The 27,470-nt window shown below is 38.2% G+C and overlaps 1 protein-coding gene and 1 long non-coding RNA gene across 4 annotated transcripts; one reads left to right on the top strand and one right to left on the bottom strand.

The window, feature by feature from the left end:
- Positions 1 to 9,696: 9,696 nt before the first annotated feature.
- LOC130996009 (uncharacterized) lies at positions 9,697 to 12,271 on the bottom strand. 3 transcript variants are annotated; one of them, XR_009092332.1, is made up of 4 exons: positions 11,376 to 12,271; positions 10,884 to 11,302; positions 9,945 to 10,796; positions 9,697 to 9,862 (listed from the first exon to the last, which is right to left on the bottom strand). It is a non-coding gene; the product is annotated as an uncharacterized LOC130996009 (long non-coding RNA). The 3 variants fall into 3 exon arrangements; XR_009092333.1 differs by having other exon boundaries at positions 10,884 to 11,253; XR_009092331.1 differs by having other exon boundaries at positions 10,884 to 11,279; positions 11,376 to 12,270.
- An 8,971-nt stretch (positions 12,272 to 21,242) lies between these two features.
- LOC130995993 (protein GOLVEN 5-like) lies at positions 21,243 to 22,127 on the top strand. The gene is made up of 3 exons (XM_057921527.1): positions 21,243 to 21,409; positions 21,511 to 21,563; positions 21,700 to 22,127. The coding sequence occupies exons 1-3, from the start codon at positions 21,325 to 21,327 to the stop codon at positions 21,889 to 21,891; spliced, it is 330 nt and encodes a 109-aa protein (XP_057777510.1). The 5' UTR covers positions 21,243 to 21,324; the 3' UTR covers positions 21,892 to 22,127.
- The last annotated feature ends 5,343 nt before the right edge of the window (positions 22,128 to 27,470 follow it).

The raw sequence follows: 27,470 nt of genomic DNA, 5'->3' as shown, positions 1-27,470 counted from the left end.
CTAACCTTCTATTTATAGATGTGAGAGTGAGACCTAAAGGCCTTGGGCCCATGAACTTTAACAATTGGATTTAGGCCCAAAACTTAGTACAATGATCTTAATCCCCAAGCTGAACCATCATACGTGGCTGCGTGGAAAGGCACTTTGGTTGCGCTGCTCTACGCTGCTGTGCAGCGCAGCTCTGCGCTGCTCTGGTCTGCGCTGTTCTGCTCTAGCTGCGCAGCTCTGCGCAGCTCTGGTCCGCGCTGCTCTGCTCTGGCTGCGCAGCTCTGCCGCGCTGCTCTGCTCTGGCTGGTGGTGTTGCACTCTAGCAAGGCAGTAGCTTTGTACTTTGGTCAAGGCTGATTGACTCTTCATATTCCTTTGTTAGCAAGTCTTCTTAGTTAGATCTGCGCTCATTAGTTCCTGTGATAATAATAATAACAATAATCAGGTAATCAAGTAAGATGTTCTTGTGTTGCCAAGCACAGCGGTGATGAGTATTCTAGTCCTCATCAGCTACTCCCCCTAGTCTGGTTGAACTGTGTCTTCTTCGTTGTTCAACCAGTGGTGTGTGATATAGAGTCAGCGCTGTGCTGCTCTCCCTTGTCAATTAAGTGTACATGATTCCCTGCACTTGTTAGATAAGAACTTGTCAATCTTTGTAAGAATAGTAAAGACAAAGTATTTCAGCGCTGCAAAAGAACCAAGATAAAAGAAAGTAATTTTTCCTTCGAATTATTTGGATGTCATCAATGATGACTAACTTAAGGCTCAAGTATCTGCAGAGCGGCTGAGTTGCCACTTAAGGCTCATCCCCAGTCTAACTTTCGCGGCTTACGATGTTTCTGCGTGGAGCATAGACATTGAGGCCTTCGTCGTGCAATTAATGCCTTGAATTTTGCAATTAATGCCTTGAATTGTGCAATTAATGCCCTCGTCGTGCAATTAATGCCTTGAATTTTGCAATTAATTCTCTCGTCGTGCAATTAATGCCTTGAATTTTGCAATTAATGCCCCGAAGTTTTGCAATTAATGCCCCGAAGTTTTGCAATTAATGCCTTAGTTAAGATAACTTTAGACGATCTGTGTCGAAAGTGACTTAGGTAATCTGTGGTAGCTTAAACGAGACAATCACACTGACTGCACTGAGATAGCCGCACTGGTTGCACTGATACAATCGCACTGACTGCGCTGAGATAGTCACACTGGCTGCGCTGAGATGATCGCACTGGCTGAGCTGAGATAGCCGCACTGGCTGCGCTGAGATGATCGCACTGGCTGAGCTGAGATAGCCGCACTGGCTGCGCTGAGATGATCTCACTGGCTGAGCTGAGATAGCCGCACTGGCTGCGCTGAGATGATCGCACTGGCTGAGCTGAGATAACCGCACTGGCTGCGCTGAGATGATCGCACTGGCTGAGCTGAGATAGCCGCACTGGCTGCGCTGAGATGATCGCACTGGCTGAGCTGAGATAGCCGCACTGGCTGCGCTGAGATGATCGCACTGGCTGAGCTGAGATAGCCGCACTGGCTGCGCTGAGATGATCGCACTGGCTGAGCTGAGATAGCCGCACTGGGTGCGCTGAGATGATCGCACTGGCTGAGCTGAGATAGCCGCACTGGCTGCGCTGAGATGATCGCACTGGCTGAGCTGAGATAGCTACACTGGCTGCGCTGAGATGATCGCACTGGCTGAGCTGAGATAGCCGCACTGGCTGCTCTTGATATAATCACTCTGACTGCACTGAGATAGCCACACTGGCTAAGATAACTGAAATAACTGAGATAGCTGCGTCGGCTAAGATAACTGAAATAACTGAAATAGCTGCGCAGGCTGAGATAGCCTGTCCTGACTGTGCGGGGAAAGCTCAGATACATTCTGAGGCTTACAGTTCTGGATCATGGCTAAGTTACCATTTAAGGTTTTAATATCCGCTACGCGGCTGAGTTGCCGGCAAGGCTCAAATATCCTGCTAAGTTTTTCGAGAAAACACACATGGTGGTATATACTCCACTCCCCCCTTAGTAACATGTGCATGGTTCAACTAAACATGTTATGTGTATACTTGTGCTTGGTGTCCTCACTTGTGATGCTAGTGGCAGCGCTGACATGACTATAGTCCCGAAGTAAGTTGTTCAAATTATGTTTCAAGCCTTAGCATATATATGCAGAAAGTGTGCAGCTTCATGTACTTAGTCAATTTATATTTCAAGTCTAGGCACATATGCAGAAAGTGTGCAGCTTCGTACTAGTTAATATCAAATTCTCACATCCCATCAAAGATAATATAAATCATTAGTATACCCAAGTGTTCAAGTAGAATATCTTTCAAATCCCAACCATGCTCACGTGCCTCGATAACTAAGATCATGTAATAAGGGACTATAGTTCTGCGAAGTACCTGAGTCACCACTTGTTAGTGGGTGACCTTTCCATGTGTATGGTGTTTACCATATTTATTCAAGTCTTTCCCCAAAGTTGTTTATCCTGTGCTGTAAGAATTCTTAAGCAAAAGTATTAGTAAATTATGAGGGCCCTTTAAATAGGGCTGTGAACTCATTCATGACAAAGATATATATGATGGAAGACCTGCTTGATAAATCATATAAAAATGAAACCCGACAAGCAAATCAGATAACCCAATGAACAAATCAACACTATTCTGATAGTCAGAAAATCTTGAAGTTCTAAGGTCTGGAAGAATATATATATTCAGATTTAAACATAATAAATCCCCTCAATGCCCATGTCGAAGCATCGCCGTCAATAGTTAATGCGTGAGTGCGAAATGAGATTCCCAGAGTATAGAGTTATCTTGCTATGTGCCTGCAGGAGCGATAAGCTGGGCTGTCATTAACTTGACTTCGGGGCTGCTCAACGTCCCCTCCCATCTTATGGATAAATGCAGAGCTGGCAGTCCCCAGAAATTCCGGTCAGCGCTGTCGCGTACCGCCCATTAATTCGAGAGTTCTTGTGAATAAATATAAGTGTGGAAATACTCATTTTGATGGCCCTTGTAAAGAATAAAGTAAAAATAGAGCAAAATTAGTTCAAAGACAGATTCGAACCCAAAGATTATAACCAAAGCAAGTAGACGAAGATAAGGATGAGCCAGAGTTGGCTGCGCAGCTGAAGTGCTGCACTGCTGAACCGCGACGAGGGAGAGAGGCAGCTGCGCTGCTCTGCTGAACCACGATGAGGGAGAGAGGCAGCTGCGCTGCTGAACCGCGACGAGGGAGAGAGGCAGCTGCACTGCTGAACCGCGACGAGGGAGAGAGGCAGCTGCGCAGCTCTGCTGAACCGCGACGAGGGAGAGAGGCAGCGCTGGCCGCGTTGCTGAACCACGACGAGGGAAGAGAGGCAGCACTGGCTGCGCTGCTGAATAGCGGCGAGGGAAAGAGGCAGCGCTGGCTGCGCTGCTGAACCGCGGCGAGGGAAAGAGGCAGCGCTGGCTGCGCTGCTGAACCGTGGCGAGGGAAAGAGGCAGCGCTGGCTGCGCTGCTGAACCGCGGCGAGGGAGAGAGGCAGCTGCGCTGCTGAACTGTGGCGAGGGAAAGAGGCAGCGTTGGCTGCGCTGCTGAACCGCGGCGAGGGAGAGAGGCAGCGCTGGCTGCGTTGCTGAATCGCGGCGAGGGAAAGAGTCAGCGCTGGCTGCGCTCTTTGATTTGCTTCCTACGCCTCCTTCTTTTCAATTGACTACGAAGCTTGCGATCAGCATTTGCATCGTCTTCCTCTTTAACCATCAACATCATCAATCTCCTCCACCTCGTCAACACCTGGAAATTTCAGACCCAGTTCTGCAGCCTGTTGTGGGGTGCTTGCCAGGTAAACAGAAGCCCAGTGCTCGCTGCCAAAAGTTATATCTTCCAAAGATGACTTATCAGAGCAGATTTTACTGAAAGAATCCCGATCTACAGTCGTGGCGAGGGAAAGAGGCAGCTGCGCTGCTGAACCGTGGCGAGGGAAATAGGCAGCGCTGGCTGCGCTGCTGAACCGCGACGATGGAGAGAAGGCAGCTGCGCTGCTCTGCCGAGCGGCAACAAGAGAAAGAGGCGGCCAGAGCTGGTTGCGCTGCCGAACTTCTATGCTGGATTCCGATAGGAGGAATTTGAAATTTCTTGCAATGGAAACTCAAGAACGGCGGCGGTGCTCACCGGACTTCGATTGCAGAAAATTATCGGAGATCTGCTTTGAAATACAAAGAAATACAAAGAGATATCAGGCTTTATCAAGATTTGTATGAAATTGTTGAAGAATACGTATGAATAAGAAAATTGGGGATTTTCCCCTCTTCCAAGCAAATCAAGAGATTCATCCCAGAATCAGAGGTGTTTATCGATCCCTAATTCTGGATTTTTGTTGCCGATCAAATCGACAAAACTCTGGCAATGACGCTAGTAATCGTCGATTTGCTGTGAGAGACTTAGGATTCTCGATCTGGGCACGGCGGTAATCACCGATTTGAAGAGATTTGAAGAGATCTGGATATTGAGCAATTGGTGTATGACGATGAACAGTAACCCTCTCGATGAACAGGGATGAACAGTAACCCTTCGATGAACAGTGATGAACCGTAACCCAGCGAGGAACAGTACCCCAGCATCCCCAATTTCCTATTTTATTTTAGAGGCTCGTCGGAACTCACGACTTAGCCCCCGTTTCCCACAGATGGCGCCAGTTGGTGAAGCACGAACTCAACACCTAAACTATAAAGCGATAAACGAGACAAGATGTACGTGGTTCGATCATAAATGATCTACGTCCACGGGAGTTCTTCGTTGGTTTCACTATACTTTGAGAGAGTATTTACATATTACAAGTGTTGCTCACAAAATAAACTATGATCCTAATGCCAATGCTAACCTTCTATTTATAGATGTGAGAGTGAGCCCTAAAGGCCTTGGGCCCATGAACTTTAACAATGGAATTTAGGCCCAAAACTTAGTACAATGATCTTAATCCCCAAGCTGAACCATCATACGTGGCTGCGTGGAAAGGCACTTTGGCTGCGCTGCTCTACGCTGTTGTGTTGCGCAGCTCTGCGCTGCTCTGGTCTGCGCTGTTCTGCTCTAGCTGCGCAGCTCTGCGTAGCTCTGGTCCGCGCTGCTCTGCTCTGGCTGCGCAGCTCTGCCGCGCTGCTCTGCTCTGGCTGCGCAGCTCTTCCGCGCTGCTCTGCTCTGGCTGCGCAGCTCTGTCGCGCTGCTCTGGTCTGCGCTGGTGGTGTTGCACTCTAGCAAGGCAGTAGCTTTGTACTTTGGTCAAGGCTGATTGACTCTTCATATTCCTTTGTTAGCAAGTCTTCTTAGTTAGATCTGCGCTCAATAGTTCTTGTGATAATAATAATAACAATAATCAGGTAATCAAGTAAGATGTTCTTGTGTTGCCAAGCACAGCGGTGATGAGTATTCTAGTCCTCATCACCACTATCACTCTCTATATAAGGATGCACTATCCTACGCCCAGAACACGAATTTTAAGAGCTGCAACTTTAAATCATCTTTATTATCTTGTTCACTTTACTTTATCAGTATGTAGTCATTAGAGTAGTTTGGGTAGCCATGGCTTCGGCCATGGCCTAGTTTAGTTTGTTATTTTTGTCTTGTTTTTATTTGCTCTGCCCAAAGTTGGTTTTGGGCAGAGATGTTTTTTGCATTGAGCTTCAATGATAAATCCAAGTATGTTATTTCCTTTGCCTTTATTTACTTTATTATGCCTAGATGTTTTTTTCGTTCCTGGTTTGGGCATATCGAGTTAAGTTATAAGCATGAGAAATTGTGAGGTTGTATCTTGGCAAGGTAGTTGTGCATGTGTGTTCCCGAAGCGTTAGGCCTGAATCCAAACAACTAGGGTAAATCTGGAGCTTCATTAGGCCGATGACATTTTGGGAAAATTCAAGTTACAAGCAGTACGTGGGCTCAAGTTTGGAGAAATCCGGCTCCACATAGTGCGGCTGATGTAGGAGGTGGTAGTATGCTTCTGGCATGCCTGTGACCAATTAGGTCTGCGGATGAGGGCGGGGTAGGCATGTGCACGTGACGATTAAAAAAAGGGGCACAACCTATTGATGACTGCCCATAACCAATGATACATGGGCACGATGAATTTTCTGGAACCTATGAACGATGACTGTGCTCAGACTTAACAAAATTGTGCCCAGACCAGGCTATCTTTGCTTTTATTATTTTTCTTTATTTTATTTCAGTTTCTCCTTCCTAGGCATAACCTTTTGTCCCCAGCACTCTGACCATAGTGATTGATTGTGACTGTGACAAGAGAGAAGAATACACCAACTCCTCGTGGGATCGGCCCTATACTTCCGCTAGCGGAACCTAGCTGTGGGCATAGGAAAATTATAAATGTATTTGCACGGAGAGACTTCCGCACAACGACAAAGGCAACAATCCCTCTCCGTCACCTGTATCACTCAAGTTTACTCATAATCAGCTGAACATATTTAGAAGACTCACTCTGAAAAGTAACAAAATATTTGTAATCGGTGTATTTTCGTCATACATCAGTACGTGCTCGCTCTGGAGTTCAGCTTCACCATCATCTATGAGTTAAAGCTTATATTAATCAAGAGGACATTATAAATACAATGTTGGTGGATGCGTGAAATGCTGAAGCAAACACTTCAACTACTGCTCATGAAGCCCCAACCAAAGAAATAAAAGTTACTGCTTCTACTACTGATAAGGTACCGACCAAAGAACCAGAAGCTGATGTCCCTGAGATTCAACTGACAACGACCGATGAAGCTAAAAAAGCTCCTACTAAGACAAAGGCCCCAACAACTAACACCACAATGAACATCTTCATTAAGCCTACTTCAAATGATTCCATGGACCGACTTTCTGTTGAGTTTGAACGCCGCAAAAATCAAATGTCTGCCAACCTAATGGAGCTTCATGCCAAGCTTAACTATGTGGATATTACCGATGATAGCTTGCTCAATGCCATTTCAGATATAAACATATCCAGACGCACCATGTTTGATTTATTGAAGCTCATGATCGAAGCTGAAATGTAATCCCTGGAAGCAAAGTTGCATGGGGATATTACTACTCACGTATTGGCATAGCTTCAAGACAAACAGAAAGCTCACGATGAGCTTGCAAGCAAAGCCTTAGACGTCACTCTCAAAGCCTTCCAGGAAGCACAAAACAAAGTGATGGCCACCAGCTTTACTGAATTCCTAGTGTCCCAGTAGAAACAGCTGACGGAGGCTTTCAACGAATTCAAGAGAAAGCAAGCCAAGAAGATTGATTATATCTAGCTCTCCACTGAGACATTAGTGATGAGCAAAGTGCAATCTCTTGCCACCTCCACTGCTACACTAGAAGTCAATCGCCACAAGGAGCTCAAGAGAACCCAAAACCTGCACTATGTCTTGGAAAGATCCAGGAGATTCAAGGAGTTTGATGCTACAGTGCAGGGGGTGTTGGAGAGGATTGATACACAAGAATAAGATAATGAAAACGGTAAAGAAGAAAAGAAGAGAAAGGCCCCGACTAAAGCTCCCACTCAGTGAAAGAAGCCTGCTCTTGTTGCTCCCACTCCAGCTGGACCACAATCAAGGACTCCAACTGCTCAGCTACTTCACCAATTCATGATTCAGATGAAGCTGTCGCCGAAGAAAATAAAGCAACTATCCTGGAGACCAGAAAGATTAGGGCAAGGATGACAACTAAAGAGAGAGTTCACATTGAACAAGTTGTTGCTGACCAGGCTGAAGCTCAAAAGCATAAAAAAGCTAAAGAAGACATCAATGCCAATGCCCATATCATTAAGGCTACGTGGCTTGATGAAACGAACATTCACGATGAAGACAGAATGGCCCAAGGTTAATGCCTTAGGCCATTTCAGGGAAAATGCCACAATAGACAAGGTTAATGCCTTCAGGGAGAACATACTGAAGCTGAGAGGCTAGCTGAGAATGCTCGGAAGGACGATGAATGGGCAAAGAAACATATCAGTGACACAGCTACAATGGACAAGGTTAATGCCTTCAAGAAAATATAAACTCCGAAAAATTATTTGATGTTGCGATGGATAGGTTAGCAAAGATGCGTAAGAAGAAGAGTGGTCTGGGCACCAAGAATTATGAAGACAAATAGGTTATGGCGCATTTGAATGACAAGTGTGTAAAGCTAAAAGATGAGTTCATGATATGGTTTTATTACTGGCATGAACTCATAGAAGAATCTGCTGACAATAGATTTCGCCAGTTCCTCCGAGATCACAAGGATGAAGAGCTGACACTAGCTATCGCAAATGTAGCATGGAGGCAGGGAGTCTATTCCTCCAAAGAAAGAATCATTCCCTCCGCCCATGACGAGAGATGGTGAACTCGATAGAGTATTCATCGAGGACTTCGCTATTCATGCAGCAAACCAAATGCAGTTGAATCCAATCGCAAATTTTGAGGAATACAATGCTCTTCACAAGAGGATGCATACCTTGTTTGGCCAATTGATTGATGAGCAGATCGAAGTAAGATTGACTGAGACCAAAAACAAAAAATACAAAAAAAAAACTATCGGAAGCTACTGTCAAAGAAGGAGGCATTAGCGACAATCTCTACGTGCATATGTGTGAGAACAGAGAGAGTGAGAAGACAGAGAAAATAAGAAATTTTTTGTGAGGTTAGAAGTCGTGCGTAAAAAGCAAATGAGAAAGACAAAGAAAAAATGAAGTAGATGAAGATGAATAATAAGATATTTAAATGTCATTATCTTAAAATTGATTAGAAGTTGTTGAAATTAAATTAGTGACTTAACAAGAGTTTCACCCATCATAAACCCATGAAGAAAGAAAGGCGGTGAACATAAAAAATTTATGAGTCACGTATATTATTTCACAAAAAAAATTTGTGAAATCGGTTTTTTTTAAAAAAAAAAATTGTTTCACGTGAGGCCACCTCATATTATTCTGTGAGTGATTCAATGCAATATAATGATCAGTCGGCCATGTTATTTAATTACTTGTTTCAATGCCAATGTCGGTCTTTATTTGCTGCCTGCTACAAATTATTTAAATTGTAAGAAAAATCAGATACATCTTAATTTAATTATTTATAATTAATGTCGGTTTCTGTTTATTAATTTGTTTCAATGCTATTTCTAATTAATGATCCCTAATCGTAATTGTTCAGAACTAGTTCTACAATGTGTTATAGCACCAGCCTACTCTTACAAATTGCTATATATAGTAAATATTATATCAACGTTTTTAGTAATATATCTTGTAGGTTTAGCAATCAAAGTCCGTATCAGTCAAACAATACTATAGTAATCTTGGATTTAGAAGTGTATTAGTATACATCATATCTACACTAAAAAGAAAATTTTCAAAGAACACTACAAGAAAAATGCTAATAGACAACATGCGAAGCGTGTCATCTATTTGAAAATCGCATGTCATAAATGTGGGTGTTGTTTATTGGGGGCGTCAATAGACAACGCGCATGCGCATGTCGTCTATTAGCTAATAGACAACGCGCTTGCGCCCGTCGTCTATCAGCTAATAGACAACAGGCGCAAGCGCGTCGTCGATTAGAAAATAGACAACGCGAACATGCGCGTTGTATATTCGTTGAATTTTTCAATTTTTTATTTTAATTCTGCAGTTATACTTAAATTTCCAATTTTTTCAAATAAATATTTTATTAAATCTAAAAATTCATAATAAATAATTTAAAATATATACACGAATAATAAAAAGGTCATTCATTAATTTCAAATATTCTTTATCATCCTACATTGAAAAAGTATCCATCATACAAACATTCTACATCAAACCCAATAAAATATTGTTCATCATAATACATGTAAGTCAAAACAAACAAATGAGGTTACTTGAGTGTCAAAGTTACACCATCTGCATTATCAAAATATGAATGTATTAGTTTATAAATTTTAGATATAAAAATATTAAAGAATTAACTTTGTATGGAACTTACCATCATCAATCATCAATCGAACTTACAAACCCTGCCCACTCTATCCTCATTTCATCAATCTCTTTTTTGGAATAACATCCTCTTGTGAATTATAAATACAAAATTGTGATCAAACAAGTAATACATCATAAATGAAACCTTGAAATAAAATTTGATTAAAATTCTAAATTATAATTACCAATGTAGCTAATGGGAGAGAGTGATCAAATATAAGATTGTCAAAGACATCTCTCATGAATCGCATAACATAGAATCCACATTGCGATCCATCAGGTTGTTGTGGAGCATTTGTCACAAATAATATAGTAAAGATACTAGTTGATCGAAAAAAATGTCATTTTGCATAACCTATAAATTTCACAAATTTTTATGATTCCTTCTGCCCATTTCTTACACAAACAGTTAAACACACATAGCGCTATAATCGGCTCCAAGCCATCACCACAGCAACAAATGGAATGGAACGAGCCATTCCCCAACCTATTCTCCATATCACTGCCTAGATACATGCTTATCCACAGTGTTTATATAACCATGGCTGCCACTTGAACCATGGTGCAAAAATAACCTAGATAAATGCTTTTCTATGAAATAACCATGGTTGCCATTTGAACCATGGTGAAAAAATAACCTAGATACATGCTTATCTATGAAACCATGGTTGCCATTTCAACACTTAATTGCTACTAATCAAGCCACCATTTTTAGTTGCAAACATGATTACGGAGGAATCTTGTTAAAGATTAAAGACCATAGAGCAACAACTTCAACAAGGAATAATTGAATATACCTTAATCTTTCACATGTCCAAATCAGTAGCGATGACACAACCCAATCTTTCACATGACCAATCTATTTTGAAGAATCAATAATTAGAAATCAGTAGCAATGGCATATTAGTAGCAATGGCACGACCTGACTTTGAAAGATATATACTACCTGGATCCGAGGGCGATGGCAGCGTCGTTGGTGACGGGATCCGACAGCAACGGCAGAGTGCTTGCGCTTCGACGGCGGTTGGAGGAGAATGGAGAGATATCTCTGAAATTAAACTCCAATCGAATGGAATCGGCGGTGAGGCGAGGCACGGGAATTCGGCGCCGACAGGAAGAGATTCTGAACTCTGGAGGTGGGTGGGAGGCTAGTGCGAAGGGGGGTCTATGAGCGGCTAGGGCAAAATCAGTTCAGCACTTTGAAATTTGGCATTCGATGGAAATTGGAGGAGGATGGGGAGAAACCTCTAAAATGTCGAATCGATGGCGAGGCGTGGCACGGGATTCCGGCGGCGGCAGGAAAAAACAGTTTGAGCCTAATTTTAGTTTGAAGATTTGAGCCCTAATTTAGCAAAAAATCAAGTCCTGATTTGAACAACAAACAAATCAAGCCCTAATTTAACTTTTTGACGCAAGCAAGTGAACAAGAACAACTAACCTGGAGGCTGAATCGGATTTCAGAGGCCGGGGACAGCGATGGCGGGACGTGTCCGTCATATTTCAGGTGGAGGTTGGCAATTGCTGTTGTATCTTCGAATCGACGACCATCGATGGGAGTGGTGGTGCGGGACGCATTTAGGAACTGGCGTGGGGAGTGCTACAACTTATCCTCGTTGTCGAAGGCGAGTATCCCCATGGTGGCGTTTGAGTTCGGTGGCAGGAAGACGGTGGTGCTGCCGCCGAAGAGCTGTTGTGAATATTCGAGTTTGGTGGCGGAATTTGATTTTGGGAGCAGCGTGTGTTTTGGGGGAATGAAATCTGATTTTTTTGGGAGAAGACGTGTTGGGGATGAATTTAGGCGCTAATAGACGACGTGTGATAAATTATGTCTTCTATTATACAATAGACGACATTTTTGGGTGTGTATGTCGTCTATGACTGCCCTTCTATAGACGACGAGGCTCGGAAATCCATCATCTATACCTCTATTAGACAACGCGCTTGGTTAAATGTCATCTAATTTCATGCTTATAGACAACGCACTATCTACTGCGTGTCATCTATTGAGATATAGATGACAGTTTTTGATATATGTTGTCTATTTTATGTTGTCTATGGCCTTAATTCTTGTAGTGATTAGATTAAAAACAAGAGACTAAAAAAATCAAAGTAGACTTTTCCGAGAGAAAAAAAAAATCAAAAATCAAAGTAGACAATAACGTGTTAATGTGAAGATGCCGTTCATATATTGAGACCAATATTGCGAGTCGAAGCCCGGTCGTAGCCTCGACTAAGAGGATGTTTGGCTAAGCTTATTTTAAAGAGCTTATAATTAAGCTCTAGGCGCTTATAAGATGTAATTTCTTAAGAGCTTATAAGTTGTCAAAGTGTTTGGATGATTGAGTTTATAAGTTAGAGAGAGAAATTTTAGTTAGAGTGAGAAAATCTTAGTTAGTGAGATAAAATCGAAAATAGATTAAATTAAAATGATATATGATGAAAATAAAAAATTATAGTTAGGTTATTTTTATAAAATGAATATTGCTTATAAAATAATGAGAAAATAAGTTGAAGTGGACGAACTTATTATTTGAAGAGCTTATAAATTCTTAAAACTTATTTTACCAAACACTTTGAAGCAGCTTATAAATTGTTTATAAGCTGCTAAATAGTTTATAAACTATTTTAAAAACTTATAATTATGCTCTGCCAAACAGTCTCTAAGCTGACCACTTAAGCTATCAATCGGCCTCACTTTCCCTAAGACTAGCAATAACAACGACCCAAATCAAGAAGGTTGACCAGACAACTAGGATATTATGAATTTAAAAAAAAAAAAAATTAGTCTTCAGTTATAAAATTCAACCGACCTTGATATGGTCTCAACCCACAGTAGACCTTGTGGTCTCTTTCCACTTTAAACAAAAGATTGTACATGTGTCACAATTTGATTAGTTGTATACATTGAATTTAAATATTAAAATATATATATATATATATACATATATATATATATATATCAATATTGATTAATTTTAAAATTTGCATAAATAGCTACTTTATTTGTTATATTTCTACATACTAAAATTTCATATTATTATTTACATATTTAATCTATTTTTTATTTCTAAAATCTCAGCTTTCTCCATTCACAAAATCTCCTGTACACTCGAGTGCACAATACATGATATATTTTTATATATTGTTTAATTTTATTTTTTGACATTATTTTTTATTATAATTATAGCTACAATTTTTTATGAGTAAAATTTTGAAGTAGCCAAAATGAAGCATAAAACACAATTTATGGCCACACATTGAAAAAACACAAATTTTGGCCATTTTTATAGCTTTGGGACGTTTTTGCCCTTAATTGGGCGGACTGGGTAGGGTCAGGAGCGCGGGTCGCGTGCCGGGTAGGATCAGGCACGCGGGTCGGGTTAGGTGGCACTTATGGCACTATAAGTACCATAAGTGCCAACGAAATTTTTTTTTTACTCCCCCTGCCCTGTCTACCCCCCAGACCCCCGACCCCACCCACCCCCAAGCCAAAAAATTTTACTTTATTATTTTATTTTATGGCACTTATGGCACTAATAGTGCCATAAGTGCCAACGAAATTTTTTTTTTACTCCCCCTGCCCTGTCTACCCCCCAGACCCCCGACCCCACCCACCCCACCCACCCCCAAGCCAAAAAATTTTACTTTATTATTTTATTTTATGGCACTTATGGCACTATTAGTGCCATAAGTGCCAACGAAAATCCAAAATAAAATAAAGTAAAATGGTCTTTTTAGCACTTATGGCACTAATAGTGCCATAAGTGCCAAACATGCAGAACAAATATAGAAACAACAGCATCATCTAAATCCTAAATGGAACATTTAAACCCTAAATGGATAATCTAAACCCTAAATGGAACATCTAAACCCTAAATGGATAATCTAAACCCTAAATGGAATATCTAAACCCTAGGGGAAGTGTTTAAAAAGTTCCTTTTGGCTTGGGGGTGGGTGGGGGGTGGGGGGGGTAGGGTCAGGGGGTAGGCAGGGCAGTGGGAGTAAAAAAAAAAATTATTGGCTTTGGGTGGGTGGGTGGGGTTGGGGGTTTGGGGGGTAGACAAGGCAGGGGAAGTAAAAAAAAAAAAAAATTTTGCTTGGGGGTGGGTGGGGGGGGGGGGGTGGGGGATAGACAAGGCAGGGGAAGTAAAAAAAAAAAAAAAATTGGCTTGGGGGTGGGTGGTGGGGGGGTGGGTGGGTGGGTGGGGTCGGGGGTCTGGGGGGGTAGACAAGGCGGGGGAAGTAAAAAAAAAAAAAATTTTTTTGGCTTGGTGGTGGGTGGTGGGGGGGGCGTGGGTGGGTGGGGGGTGGGTGGGGTCGGGGGTCTGGGGTCTGGGGGATAGACAAGGCAGGGGAAGTAAAAAAAAAAATTTTTTTTTTTGGCTTGGGGGTGGGTGGTGGGGGGGGGTGGGTGGGTAGGTGGGGTCGGGGGTCTGGGGGGTAGACAAGCAGGGGAAGTAAAAAAAAAAAAAAAAAAATTTGGCTTGGGGTGGGTTGTGGGGGGAGGGGGGGTGGGGTCGGGGGTCTGGGGGTAGACAAGGCATGGGTTAATCCCTAAATCTGGATCCGAGTCAAATGAAGTTGTTGGATCTATTGGGTTAAAGGGTAAATTAGGTAGAGCACATAAAAGATGGCCAAATATTGATATTTTAAATTTTGTGGACAAAATTTAAGTTTCAATCACCAATAGGGCCATCCGGCCCTATTGTTTCATTTTTTATTATATGTAATTTTTATGCTTAAAAAACATATAATAATTATATAAAATTTTGTGGTTGAATGGTTGGAATGATCGCGGATAAATCTCTCAAAATGATGTGGTTGGGTTGGATTGAATATTAGTAATGTGAAAGAGAGAAAAATCAATTAAATATTGAAGAGATTGGATGGTTGGGTGATTGCTGTTAATGGTAGTCTAGTTGAAATATATATAGTCACTTAATGGTAGTCTAGTTGAAATATATATAGTCACTTTTCTTGGTAGGAGAAACCCTAACATATTATAGCAATATAGTATGTATGTGTGTATTTATAGGGGGGTATGTGTGTAGGTATAAAAAGACAGGGGGGAAAGTTAGTTGAGGCCATGTATAGGGGCTCGGGAAACTAAGCAAAAAATTAGTAAGTTTTTTGTCTCGTAGAGTGCATGACGGCAGACAAGCGCTAAACACTTGTATCTTCACCTCCACGTTACTAATGCACTTTCCAATTAATCCATTTTTCTTGCTATTTTTATTTCATCTTCTAAATCCACTGAATCATATATATTTTGGCTTCACATTTTAATTAATTAGTTGATTACTTACACTCATGATATGTAAATTATCATCTCCTCTTGACTTGCCCCTCATTTATATGTGGTACTAATTAAATTTTAATTGTAATGTTGATTGCATATAACGTCGGCCGTTTCAATTTGGATAAATCTCCATTCAGTGAACTAGTATGTAGATCACACAAGAAAGACTTGGTCTACGATATATAGATCAATTGCTAGGGATCAATTCAGAAATTCAATTCACACGGGCTAAAGGTTATTAAGATTTAAAGTAAATAAACATATTAAACCTCACTCAAGTTAGAAACAATGTAGTCAAATGGCCATAATGAAGATTGAAAATCAATTTTTGGCCCATAATCTTAAAACATCAAAATATGGCCATTAATTAGGTGGTATGCCTAATTTGCCCTTTTTACTCGGCCGCTGGGATGATTGCGCGACTGCTGGATGATTGTGCGGCCGCTGAAAGCTTATGGGTGAGTTGTGCGCTCGCGAGGAAAAGCCAGCGCCCGCTGCGCGTATGGCACTAATAGTGTCATAAGTGCCATACACATCATTTTATTATTTGGTTTTATTTTGGATTTTCGTTGGCACTTATGGCACTATCACTACTAAAAAAAACGCTCATACGTAACGGTAAATTTCCGTTATGTATGTACCAAAATTACCGTTGTATATAGTGGTGTTATGTATGAGGGCGCTCATACATAACGGTAATATACCGTTATCTATACTATGTATACATAACGGTACTAAGAGGATACATAACAGATGAAATACCGTTGTGTATAATTGTAATACGTAACGGTAAAATCTGTTATAAAATGTATTTTTTTCCGTTATGTATTGTAATTATACATAACGATTTTTTATATTTTTCATAACAGTTAATTACCGTTTTCTTATGATAGCATACATAACAGTTTTTTACCGTTATAAAACTTATTTTTTCTATTATAAAATGTATTTCTTATACACTTTGTTGTCGTTTATACATAACGTTTTTTTGTGTTTTACATAACGGTAATTTCCGTTATGTATTTTCAAATGCAGAATTCAAGCATTTTTTTTCCTGTTTTTGCAATTTTCTAAATACAAATTATACAATATACAATATCCTCAAACACAACATATGCTACAACCAAAACATATATTATATAAATATTTAATAATCCAAATAACTCCATCCATCCATAATCAAACTGTTAAATATTAACCAACCAAGTAATGTATCTAAGTAGCTAGAATAGTCAATTTACAATTTTCAACAAAAAATAAGTACTCTCAAGCGGCTTTTAGTCAACAACATTCCATTCATCCATCCAAACTTCCATCCTGCAAAAATGCGAAATGAAATATGAAAATCAAATGCAATCAATTCTAAGTCAGATGCATTGTGAAGGTGCTAAATCTTGATGATTTACCCAATTCATTGAATTGATCCCAAGCTTCCTATCCTGCACATCTCAAACATAACACAAGTCGAGAAAATAATAGAGCTGTGATTTTCATTACAAGTTAACAAATAATCTCATCATAACCTGTCCATAGTAATAGGTAAATCACCATATGCCCAAACAACTAAATATCATCACTTCATAAGACATTAATATTATATATGGACTTACATAAAAAGCCACAAACTGCCCAAACAAGAACATCTCATTTGAAGCAAAACCTGAACCTGCACAAAGTCAAGAAGCATAATTAATTCATACTAAGCAAAAAATTAATTTGGAGAAGTAACTTGCAGAGCAAAATCATAGAGAAGAGACTTATAATACTCAGTTGAAAAAAAGTAGTTCACCTGCTTGTCTTCTAGTGAATTCAGCTTACCATCCTATAATAGAACATACGAATTAAGAGTCAAACAATTATGCAATGTATGAACCAAGTACCTGAATTTGAGCTCTGTTACCAACAGTTATATTAGAGATTGTCCAACAAACTTCATTTTTCATGCTTTTTGACTAAAAGATTGACTTCCATATTCTCAAGAAAGTAGGACATCAGGAAAATTTGAATCCATGTCTGGTTAGCAAACTCAAAGAAATGATATGAATATTCACATAATAGTTTTAGAAGAAATATGGCAGAGTTCTTTACCACTAAATGAGTTGCAGATGTAGCATTTACTTCTATTGATTGAACAGGGGCTAAATCCTACCTAAAAAGTTTATAAAATATAGCAGACTTCTTTACCACTAAATGAGTTGCAGATACTCAAAATCAAGTAATACCTTCTAAGGAAATATATATTGATATAAATCTATTCATTCATATTCACTTGCTTACCTTTACTAATGAATTGCTATTGAACATAAGCCTCAGAAATAAAACAACAATAAGCAACTTCGCAGATGATATACAACTATCACAGAAAAGGGGAGTACAAAATGCTTAAAAATTGCAAAATTCAGTTTAATGTTTAAATATCTTTTCTAAATTCTCTGAGAAATAACTTACCAGTTCCTCTTCTTCAACAGCTTCCAGGTAATGTTTCATCGAAATAGTAGCCTCACCCTCAACCTCGTCATCAAACACGTCCATCATTTTCTGCGAAACCCAGCTCTTAATAATTGAATTCTCAAAAAACCTGGGGAAAATTCATAAGGAAAATGGAACATTCGTCATTGGAAAAAATGAGTATAACTTACTCTTATAAGTTGTAACAGAGTCCTAATTACAAACCCAAGACAGAGATCGTAGAGAGATTAGAAAAAAACCAACCACAAAATCCGACAAATATAATCAGGAAATGAGTTAAGATCTAATGAATAAAGCATCAACGAGATTACTAATTAGAATCACAAACTAAAAACATGAGATGGAACTGACCAGAGTTAAACACTAAACTGCTGAAAGCATCAAAATCAAAGCATACCCGACGATAAGAGAGTTTCTCAAATACAGCTCGAAAAGCTCTTCAATTTTTTACAGGTAATCAGGAACGATTCCGCAGAATCTGTTGGAGTTGATGCGGAAGGACGCCAGATCGGTCAGCAGCCGTAGCAGTTTTCACTATAGATTAAATTCAATCCTGAATACTACGAATTATTTCGGCTAATCAGTTTTCACACATAAGCAAATAAATCAGGTTCACACATAAAGCTAATCCAATTCTACAAATTGTTTCAGCTAATCGTGAATATTAGAAGTCAAGCAACCAGATAAACACTATAATCAATTCAATTTTCGCCAAATTAAAAGAGAACAGTGGCAACAAAAGAATTTGAACAAAAAACCCTAACCTTGGCGACAGATATGCAGCCATGAAAGTGAGGAATTTGACCTGAAATAGTGGAGGAGGAAACGGTGGTGGCGTAGTTGGCAGCGACGACTGCGATGCTGCTTGAGCCGCAGGGATCCGCAATGGCTGTCGTGAACCAGGCAGAAAGAGGGAGAGATAGAGCGAGAGAGAGATAGAACGATAGAGATAATTGAGGGAGAGAGACATAACAGAGGGAGAGGAGGAGGGACAGACGTTACCACCGCGCCGGAGGCATCGAAAACCGGCGAAATCGTCGGAGAAGGAAGAGCGAGAGAAAAAGACGGTAGAGAGAGAGATAGCAGACGATTAATGAAAGAGAGAGGATTATACCATTTTTATTTTTTAAAAAAATAAGCACATAGATAACATATTTGATACATATTTTTTTTATTTATTAAAATACACAAGTTAGTTTGAATGAATACTATATACTAATATTTTAATTTTAAAAAAATGATAATTTTTTCTTTAAAGGGATCTAATAATTTACTAGTTTAAAAAAATTGAAAAAAAAAAGCTCATAGATAACAGTAGGGAATAACGGTTGGAACTACCATTATAAATCACGCTCATATATAACAGTATTCTTAACGCTGAAACAACCGTTGTTAAATAGATGCTCATACATAACGGATGGGTTAACGGTTCAGTAATACCGTTATATATATCACCAATAGATAACGCTAATACGTAACGGTTAATTTGATACTGTTATAAATACATTTGGATAACAGTACATACATAACAGAGCTTTGTAAAACCGTTATGTATTATTAAAAGTGCGCTCATACATAACGATTTTTGACCAAAACCGTTATGTATGAACCGTTATCCCTATTCTTTTTTTTAGTAGTGTATTAGTGTCATAAGTGCCAAAAGAATCATTTTAAACACTTCTCTGTAGGGTTTAGATGTTCCAATTAGGGTTTAGATAATCCATTTAGGGTTTAGATGTTCGATTTAGGTTTTAGATTATCCATTTAGGGGTTAGATGATCCATTTATGATTTCTTGATTCTATTACTGTTGTTTCTGTTGCACGTATGGCACTTATGACACTATTAGTGCCATAAGTGCCAAAAGGACCATTTTACTTGATTTTATTTTGGATTTTCGTTGGCACTTTTGGCATAGTGCCAAAAGTGCCAACGAAAATCCAAAATAAAACCAAAGTAAAATCTTGGCACTTATGGCACTAATAGTGCCATAAGTGCCTAACCCGACCCGGCACGCGACCTGTGTGCCTGATCCTACCCGGTTCGCCTCATTAAGGGTAAAAATGTCCAAATCAATAAAAATTGCCAAATTTTATATTTTTTCAATGTGTGGCCATAAATTGTGTTTTATGCTTCATTTTGGCTACTTCAAAATTTTACTCCTCAAGTTATCACAAGTTCCCATTAAAATTTAGGGTGTGTTATTTTTTATGGATAAATTTATTATGGAAAAAAGGAGGGATAACAAAAATATACCTTTAAATGCCTCATTTTTCCCCCTCATTTTCTACAAAAGAGACCATTAATTTTTCATTCCTTCTTTTTACTTCAAGAAGGGATAATATTATCACATCATTTTTGGAGTGATAATATTATCCATCTTTGAAGTGAAAAGAAGGAATGAAAAATGATGAACTTCTCTTTTGTAGAAAATAAGAGAAAAGAAGTGAAACATTTAAAGGCATAAATTTTTGTTATCCCTCATTTTCCCATGATAAATTTATCCATCAAAGAGAACACACCCTTAAGGTTAATGGTTGCTTTTACCTATTCTCAAAGACCAAAAAAAAAAAGTCATTTATAAAAGAAATTATAATAACTATTGGCCCAATTTGAGTTTGAAAGGACAAAGTTGTCCTTACTTATAATCGCAAACTTTGCTTAAATCACGGACTTTGCTCGACATGTTGGATAAATGCAAGTCGAGCATGTCGAGCATGTGCGATAAATGCACTAATTAATGCGCTCGACCACTATGAGTCAAGTATATCGAAGCTTAGTGTACTTGTGATAAATTCATTAATGTTTGACATGCTCAACCTCTGCAAGTCGAGCATTAGTGGTAATACACCAATGCTCGACATAATTGACCATTGCGGGGGTCGAGCAATCATGCATTTAATTGTTGTGCATGCACATTTTTAGAAAATGCATAAATACTCAACATACTCGACTATTGCGAGTCAAGAAATTGAACATTAGTGGTCGAGCATCAATACAAAATACACTAATACTCAACATAAAGGTAATTGAGTCTTAAATAAATATAATTTATATATATTTTTTAAAAGATGATTAGCATTTATCTACAAAACTTATATCATGCTTTTGACTGATCAACATTCGTCGGCGCATATCCATTCCGCTACATGCATCCGGTCTCTGTTGTAAGCACATTGTTTTCAAAAATGTGACTAATTATATATCACTAGTTTTCAAGAATCCATAGTTATAACTTGTGTCGTGGTCCAGAAATTAGATCATTTTAATTTCAAATTCATCATTTGATTACAAATTGAAATAACTAATCTCGAGATCGTGACACATATGGATTGCCACAAAATGCTTAATATAATTTAACCTTATTGATATAGAATTGCATGCCAGTGAAATTTGGTCCCCCTTTATTTTAGTGAAACGTGAAATCTAAGTTAAAATAGTTTCAATATTTGCATTGGAACCCTAGTCTTTCGCTTCTGACTTGGGAATGTACAAACCTTTTTAAATTCTTTGAACCATATCTTTGACTTGCGTGCTCACAATTCTCTCTCTATAAATCCCAAGTTTATTTCAACCAACTTTTTCGCTTTGGGTGCTTCCAAAACAGACAGATCAAGAAAATGCTGCTCACTGTGAAAACTGCAAGGTTTCTACTCATCTTTTTCTTGGTTGCTGCAAGTCTTTCAACAGCCTACTTAGTTCAAGGTTTGTCAAATGTTTTCTGATTTTTATCCTTTTGATTAAATCAAGATGTAATCGATTAGGGTTTATAGATGCATGGTAATTATTCACTCTCAAATTTGTAGGTCGAGACCACTGTACAGATGAAGAATGCAACTTTTCTGTCTCAGAAAGAAAGGTATATATATACAAGTCACTGTTTTTGTGGAAATTATTCATAATCGTTTTAAGGAATTGATTGTCTAACGAGTCAAAATCCTCTTGTCCATTGTCCAATTCATTTTCTTCATTATTTGTTTACATTTCACATGCAGACTACTGAGAACAGGATGGCGTTTGATGATTACTATTTGATGAAGGTGGAGATGATGGAAGAACAATTTGAAAGATCGAAATATACAAGAAAATCAAGAATGATGATGCCTAAAGAAAATTATCGAGCTAGTTTTGTGGCGTTCAATGCAGATTATAAAGGGCCTAGGCGTCATCCACCTAAGAATAACTAAGCAAGAAAGAAAGAAAAAACTTCTTCTTCTTCTTCTTCTTCTTCTATTTTTGCTCTTCTTTACTTATATATTTTGAACTTGTTTTTTACTATAACTAAGTATTCTCCTAATTTAGGAAGTTAACTTCTAGTTTGTCAATGTCGTACGTCTACGTTGTACAATGTACACTTCTATATATGTAAGGTGCTTATTATATATCATGCAATAAATAAAAATTTTGTTGTGGGCTTTGCTAATTATTAATCAGTTAAATTTCGTTTTATGTATTCGTTTTTTGAGAGCCCGTTTTATGTATTCTGGATTCGCTTAAGAACCCGGTTTTTGAGTTCATCCGGTTTCACAGCAAGTTTGAAGTTATATATATGATCACTTATCACCTTAATTAAACAAATAATGATGCTTGCTATTTTGATATATATATAGCTAAAATATTATTCTCTCCATTCACAAACATCTTCCTAGAGAGTGTAGATACCGGTTTTAATACAAATAAGTTATGTATTTAGTGAGTAGAAATAAGTCCCACAAATTAGAAAAAATGATGATAATTAATATGGTTATTTTCAAAAATATATAGTGTCAATTACTGAAGTGTGCAACTATGTGAGAATTGCAAGGATGATAGAAGTTATTTTTAAAAATAGATTAGAAAAAAATATTTCATAAAAATATGAAATTAGAAAATTAGGAAGATGTTTGATGGAGAATGGAGAGATGCAGTCCTTTTTTTCATTTATTTACTGTTTTTACTTCCTTCTTGTTTTAATTTAGTTACTGTTTTTAATTAATTCCTTCTTGTTTTACCCCCACCCAAACACCACACACACACACATGTACCATCTCATGCTTATTTTGAAATCGTTTAACAAATCAATACATCAGGTTTAAACAAATTATTGTTTGAAAGTTTACATTTCTTCACAATAATGTTTACTTTTATTCATAAGAGCTTTTATTTTTAGTAATTTTCAATCATTAATACTTACATTCTTAACTATTTAGTTAAGTAATCATTGTCATAACAAAAAATAATTATTGTTACAATGAAATGTAATATTTCTAAAGTATTACAATATTTATTCACTATAAGTGTTACATTTATTCATGAGAACTTGTACTACAAAGTATATATTTGTGTGAACAAATGTATATCTTATGCTTATTAAAAATTAAATAATCGATCGCATAGTATGCAGCATGCAAGACCACTATGATCAACTATATAAATAATTACAATTCAACTATATATGCGCGTCACCATTCAGTAATACAACGAGCTTTTCACCAAAGTGGAAAGCTTATCCAAATACTAAAAAGAAAACTACGAAAAAGAACAAAGCCTGATACAATAATATTTCATTTGCCAAAAAACTTTAAAAAAAAAAAAAAAAAAAAAAGAAAATTAAAGAAATTAACTATGCCATGACGACGATCAAATTAATCGTACTTTACCAGAAAAATGTTTCGCTGCATTCACCATTGCGGCTGCCTCTGGTGCATGATACGAAGCACAAGACTTCACATATTTTTCGTCATCATTTGAGACATAAAAGCAAGAAAAAAATGAAGAGAGCCAATCTTTAGTTCCTCCTGCGTGCTTCTTCATTCTAGCTAACTAATTCTTCGTCAAGAAAGAAATCTGATATTTCACTGAAAATTTGATGCCTTTTCTTCGAACTTCACTCGTTTTTCTTTTCTTTTCTTTTTTTGTTAGTTTTGTGGAAGAAGAAGCTACTTTATAGGCTGCAGAAATTTCTTGGTGAACAAGGTGGATTAATTTGGAGAGGATGCATGAACCAAATGAAGTTGCCTAGAAAAACAGAAATGAACTTTCACAAAAGAAAAAGAAAAAGAAAAATAGAAATCAAGAGAGTATTTGAAGTCAAATTTAATAAAAATATCGCTATGATTATTACATGTTCAATACCACGTCACCTTTGTTGGTTGTCTTGTTGTGTCAACAAATTAAACTTCTTTTTGACCAATATATTTTGAATGTTTTGAATCTATATATGTGCGCGTGTTCATCAAGGTATTGGCCCTTGCCCTTCAATTAGTTATTGATAAGTTGCGTGAAAATTTATTTTGATGTGACAACTTCGACTTCACCTTACACGTATTCATTTACCTGTATACAAAATTTAGAAACTATGTTTGATAGGGAATATAAGACTTGATTGTTTATATTTCTAGCATTATTGCATGTTTGATATAGACTACATTTGCTATAACTGCGGCCCGTAGATAAGTGAAGGCCCGCAGTAAAGTTACTGTTACACTTGGTAATTGTGTACCTGCTCCCCCCGAGTTCCCCAATAGCTTCGCCAACAGTACATGATATTAATTTTGCCATCTTCCAATTTTAGCCTCCCTCATCTCCTCTCACCGTCCTCCTCTTTCCTTCACTCAGCCATGCTGCCGTCTCCCTTCCCTTCCAACTCGGCCACCTCTGTCGCCACCAGCCACCAGCCACCACCACCACCACCACCACAGTACCACCCCCCTCCGTTTCCCTCGCATCTACCTCTCTCTCACATCCCTCTCTAAAAAAAATCCCCAAAAATCCCTAGCTTCCACCCCGCTTCGATTACCGGCGAGTTTACTGTCGGAACCACCGCCTCCTTCCCTTTTATCCTTTCGGAACCACAGCCGCAGTCAGCGGGACCGCCGCCATCATCGCCTCCCTCATCCTCTCTGTTTCCAAATTAGGAAGATGGAAAATTGTTCCTTCTCTGTTGGTAGAAATGGATATTTATTTGCAAGTACTTAGCCGATGGTATTGGGTAAGTTCGATTAATGAATATTTGTTAAAAAAATTGGAGGTGAATGATGGCTTCGAACTTCCAGAGTATGAGGGATATGGCGCCTATGGTGATATCAGTTTTCCACCGAAAATGAGCGCAAGAGATAGAGGGAATTTTGATGTTGCTTTGGGGGTAAAAATGTAATCTCCCTGCTTAAACTCAATCCCCATCCCCCGTATAAAAAAATAATACACCTTTTCTCAATTCTAAACTACCGCTATCAAACACAAATTTCGTGTAATGCCGTTATTAACAATGATCTATCAAACATGAGATGTGCTAATTAACCACATATTATCTACACTACTTTCTTCCACAAAATTAATATTTGCTTATCTCTAGCATGCTATCAAACTGGCCCACTTTACCGATTTCTTATGTACGTGACGGAATGAGATTCAGTGTACCATTCTTTATGTCCCACTTATTGTCTCATTTTCAATTTTATTTAATTTCTTATGTATATTTTCATCAATTTCAATTTTATATGTTTTAGTTTAATTTTTTGATTATTAACTAGGTTTTATTCCATAAATTTAGGGTATATAATTATTTTTTATCATTTAATTTCACTTTTATTAGCTAATAATGGGTTGATAAATTCAAAGTCATGGTATATACTTTTTAAGAAAATTAATTTTTTGATATAAAACTTCAATATAATTTATAGTATTATAATAAATTTTATTTTTATAAAAATATTTTTAAAATAATAGATATAAGCATAAGACACAGTGACACACATAAAATTAATTGTGGGACACTGGATCTCCATCTCCGAATTACATATTTACATACGACGATATATACATCTATTGCGCCTTGATATTTATTAATTTTACTCATTTAGTCAAGGTCACGAAAATTCAGTTGCTGGATCGGAATACTAATTAAGAACTAAATAGAATGATTTCGTTATTCAACTAGAAGAAATAAAATGTTTGATTATTTTTTCGATCAATTTACAAACTGGTCGTTTTTTATAATTTCGCGTGTTGCACTACGAAAATTGGTTTGGCTACGAAAAATGTTTGGCTACGTTTTCTTACGAATGTTTGGCTACGAAAAAGTTTTTTTTCTTTTAAGATTAATTAAAATGGTTACAATTTTATTAAAAACGAACAAATAAACATAAAGGAAAGTACTATTTTATTAATTTGTTTTAATATTTATCAATAATTTAAAGAGATAATATTCGATTCTATTCCTTGTTTATATCAAAAGGAAATATAGTCATGTAGATAAAAAAGTTGGTGTTAGGTCCGGGGGGTCTCGAATAGGTGTATGGGGGGGGGGGGGGAAATACACCTATAGGCTATTTTTGCAACAATCTACCGACCTTAATCAGAGGGATTTCAGTCAGAGATTAAAGCGAAACTTTACATGCAAACAAGACACCTGTTTTACCGAAATTAGTTTTGACCAACAGGGTTGACGACTGATACTGAAAACTCTTCAGTAAAGAGTTATCAGTTAAGTCACTGGAACTTAACTGATCCACGTAAGGGCTTCAGTCGTGTTTGCAAAGATAGAGATGATATCACTCTTCCTTACTATCAGAGGATAGTTCAGTCAGATTGATATCATACGCAGCGGAAATTAAACTTAGTTTCGAATAGCCTTGGTGGAGCAGATAGTTGGATTAAGGTTTCTCTTTCCTGTTAGTCAGTGTTCAGTTTTATCAATTGAAAACGCACAAGTATTGAATGTAAAACTGAAAGCTGTAAATAACACAGAGACTTTTACGTGGTTCGGAAAAATCCTTTCCTACATCCACGGCTGGTTGATCAGACCGATAATCCACTCCGCAAGTGCTTGCCTGGTGCACTGCAAACCGTACCCGTGTGCTTGCCTGGTGCACACAACCGTAAACTGAAGATAAACTCTCTTCAGCACCCACACACCTCGCGTAGGATTTCCCTGCTAAGCACACCTCGTGCTCAGACTTCCCACTCAGAGTTCAGAGTACCTTCCTGAACTCTGAATCACTCAAACACTCTTATGGAGGAGAGGTTTAAACGTGTGTCAACTATACTTACAAAGAACAAGTTCTTTGAAGTAAGTTTGACATTTGGCTTCTGGGTAAACAGATATATGCCTAGGGTCTAAGAGAATGTATGTAATCAGTAGAGACTGATTTTGGCTTTGGAATTATCTTCTTCGATTCAAGCTTTGGGCGGTTAAGCTTTAGGCTGAGTAGCAATTTCGGCAGAGCTTCAGCTTATGTCGTTGAATCGGTGAAGATTGAAGTGATCCTCGAGCGCTATTTGTAGGAGAACTCTTGAATAGATCCGTTGGCGTAAATCGTCCTCAAGATTTCTTCCGTTGGAGAGCAATTCGAATTTGGGCTGAGGCTTCAATCTTCGAGGTTCCTTGTCTGTGTGGAAACGGCTCTCTTTGATGGACAGGAGAAGTGACATCTCTGAAAAGTAACCACCCGATAGGAATGACCTCTGCAGAGATAAGATATTGTGATATCTCTGCATTTAATGCGGTTGTACTTGTGCGTACGTGGCTTCCTCTGAACGTTGGAAGATCAGTCCTAGGAGGAATGTTCAACTGATACTTGACTTTAGTATCAGTCCATTGCGCGCATTAAATAATCAATCTTCAACTGATTCTTCAACTGATACTTCAGTTGGTAACTCCAGTCTTCAGTCTTCATTCTTCAGTCTTCAGTCTTCGACACCGCAACTAAACTAATAACGAACTCTAACACTTGAGTTCAAAACGATTCTAGTCTATTACAAATAAGTCCTATGATTTTTGGTATCA

Source organism: Salvia miltiorrhiza, chromosome 7 (assembly GCF_028751815.1).
Source record: "Salvia miltiorrhiza cultivar Shanhuang (shh) chromosome 7, IMPLAD_Smil_shh, whole genome shotgun sequence".
Taxonomy (NCBI): Eukaryota; Viridiplantae; Streptophyta; class Magnoliopsida; order Lamiales; family Lamiaceae; genus Salvia; species Salvia miltiorrhiza.
This window is presented reverse-complemented; position numbering and strand designations above follow the sequence as displayed.

Excerpts from the sequence above, each read along its gene's own strand:
- LOC130995993 (XM_057921527.1), top strand. The coding sequence starts at position 21,325 with ATGCTGCTCACTGTGAAAACTGCAAGGTTTCTACTCATCTTTTTCTTG. Across the intron at positions 21,410-21,510 it reads AACAGCCTACTTAGTTCAAG|GTCGAGACCACTGTACAGAT; the intron begins GTTTGTCAAATG and ends TCAAATTTGTAG. Across the intron at positions 21,564-21,699 it reads TTTCTGTCTCAGAAAGAAAG|ACTACTGAGAACAGGATGGC; the intron begins GTATATATATAC and ends TTTCACATGCAG.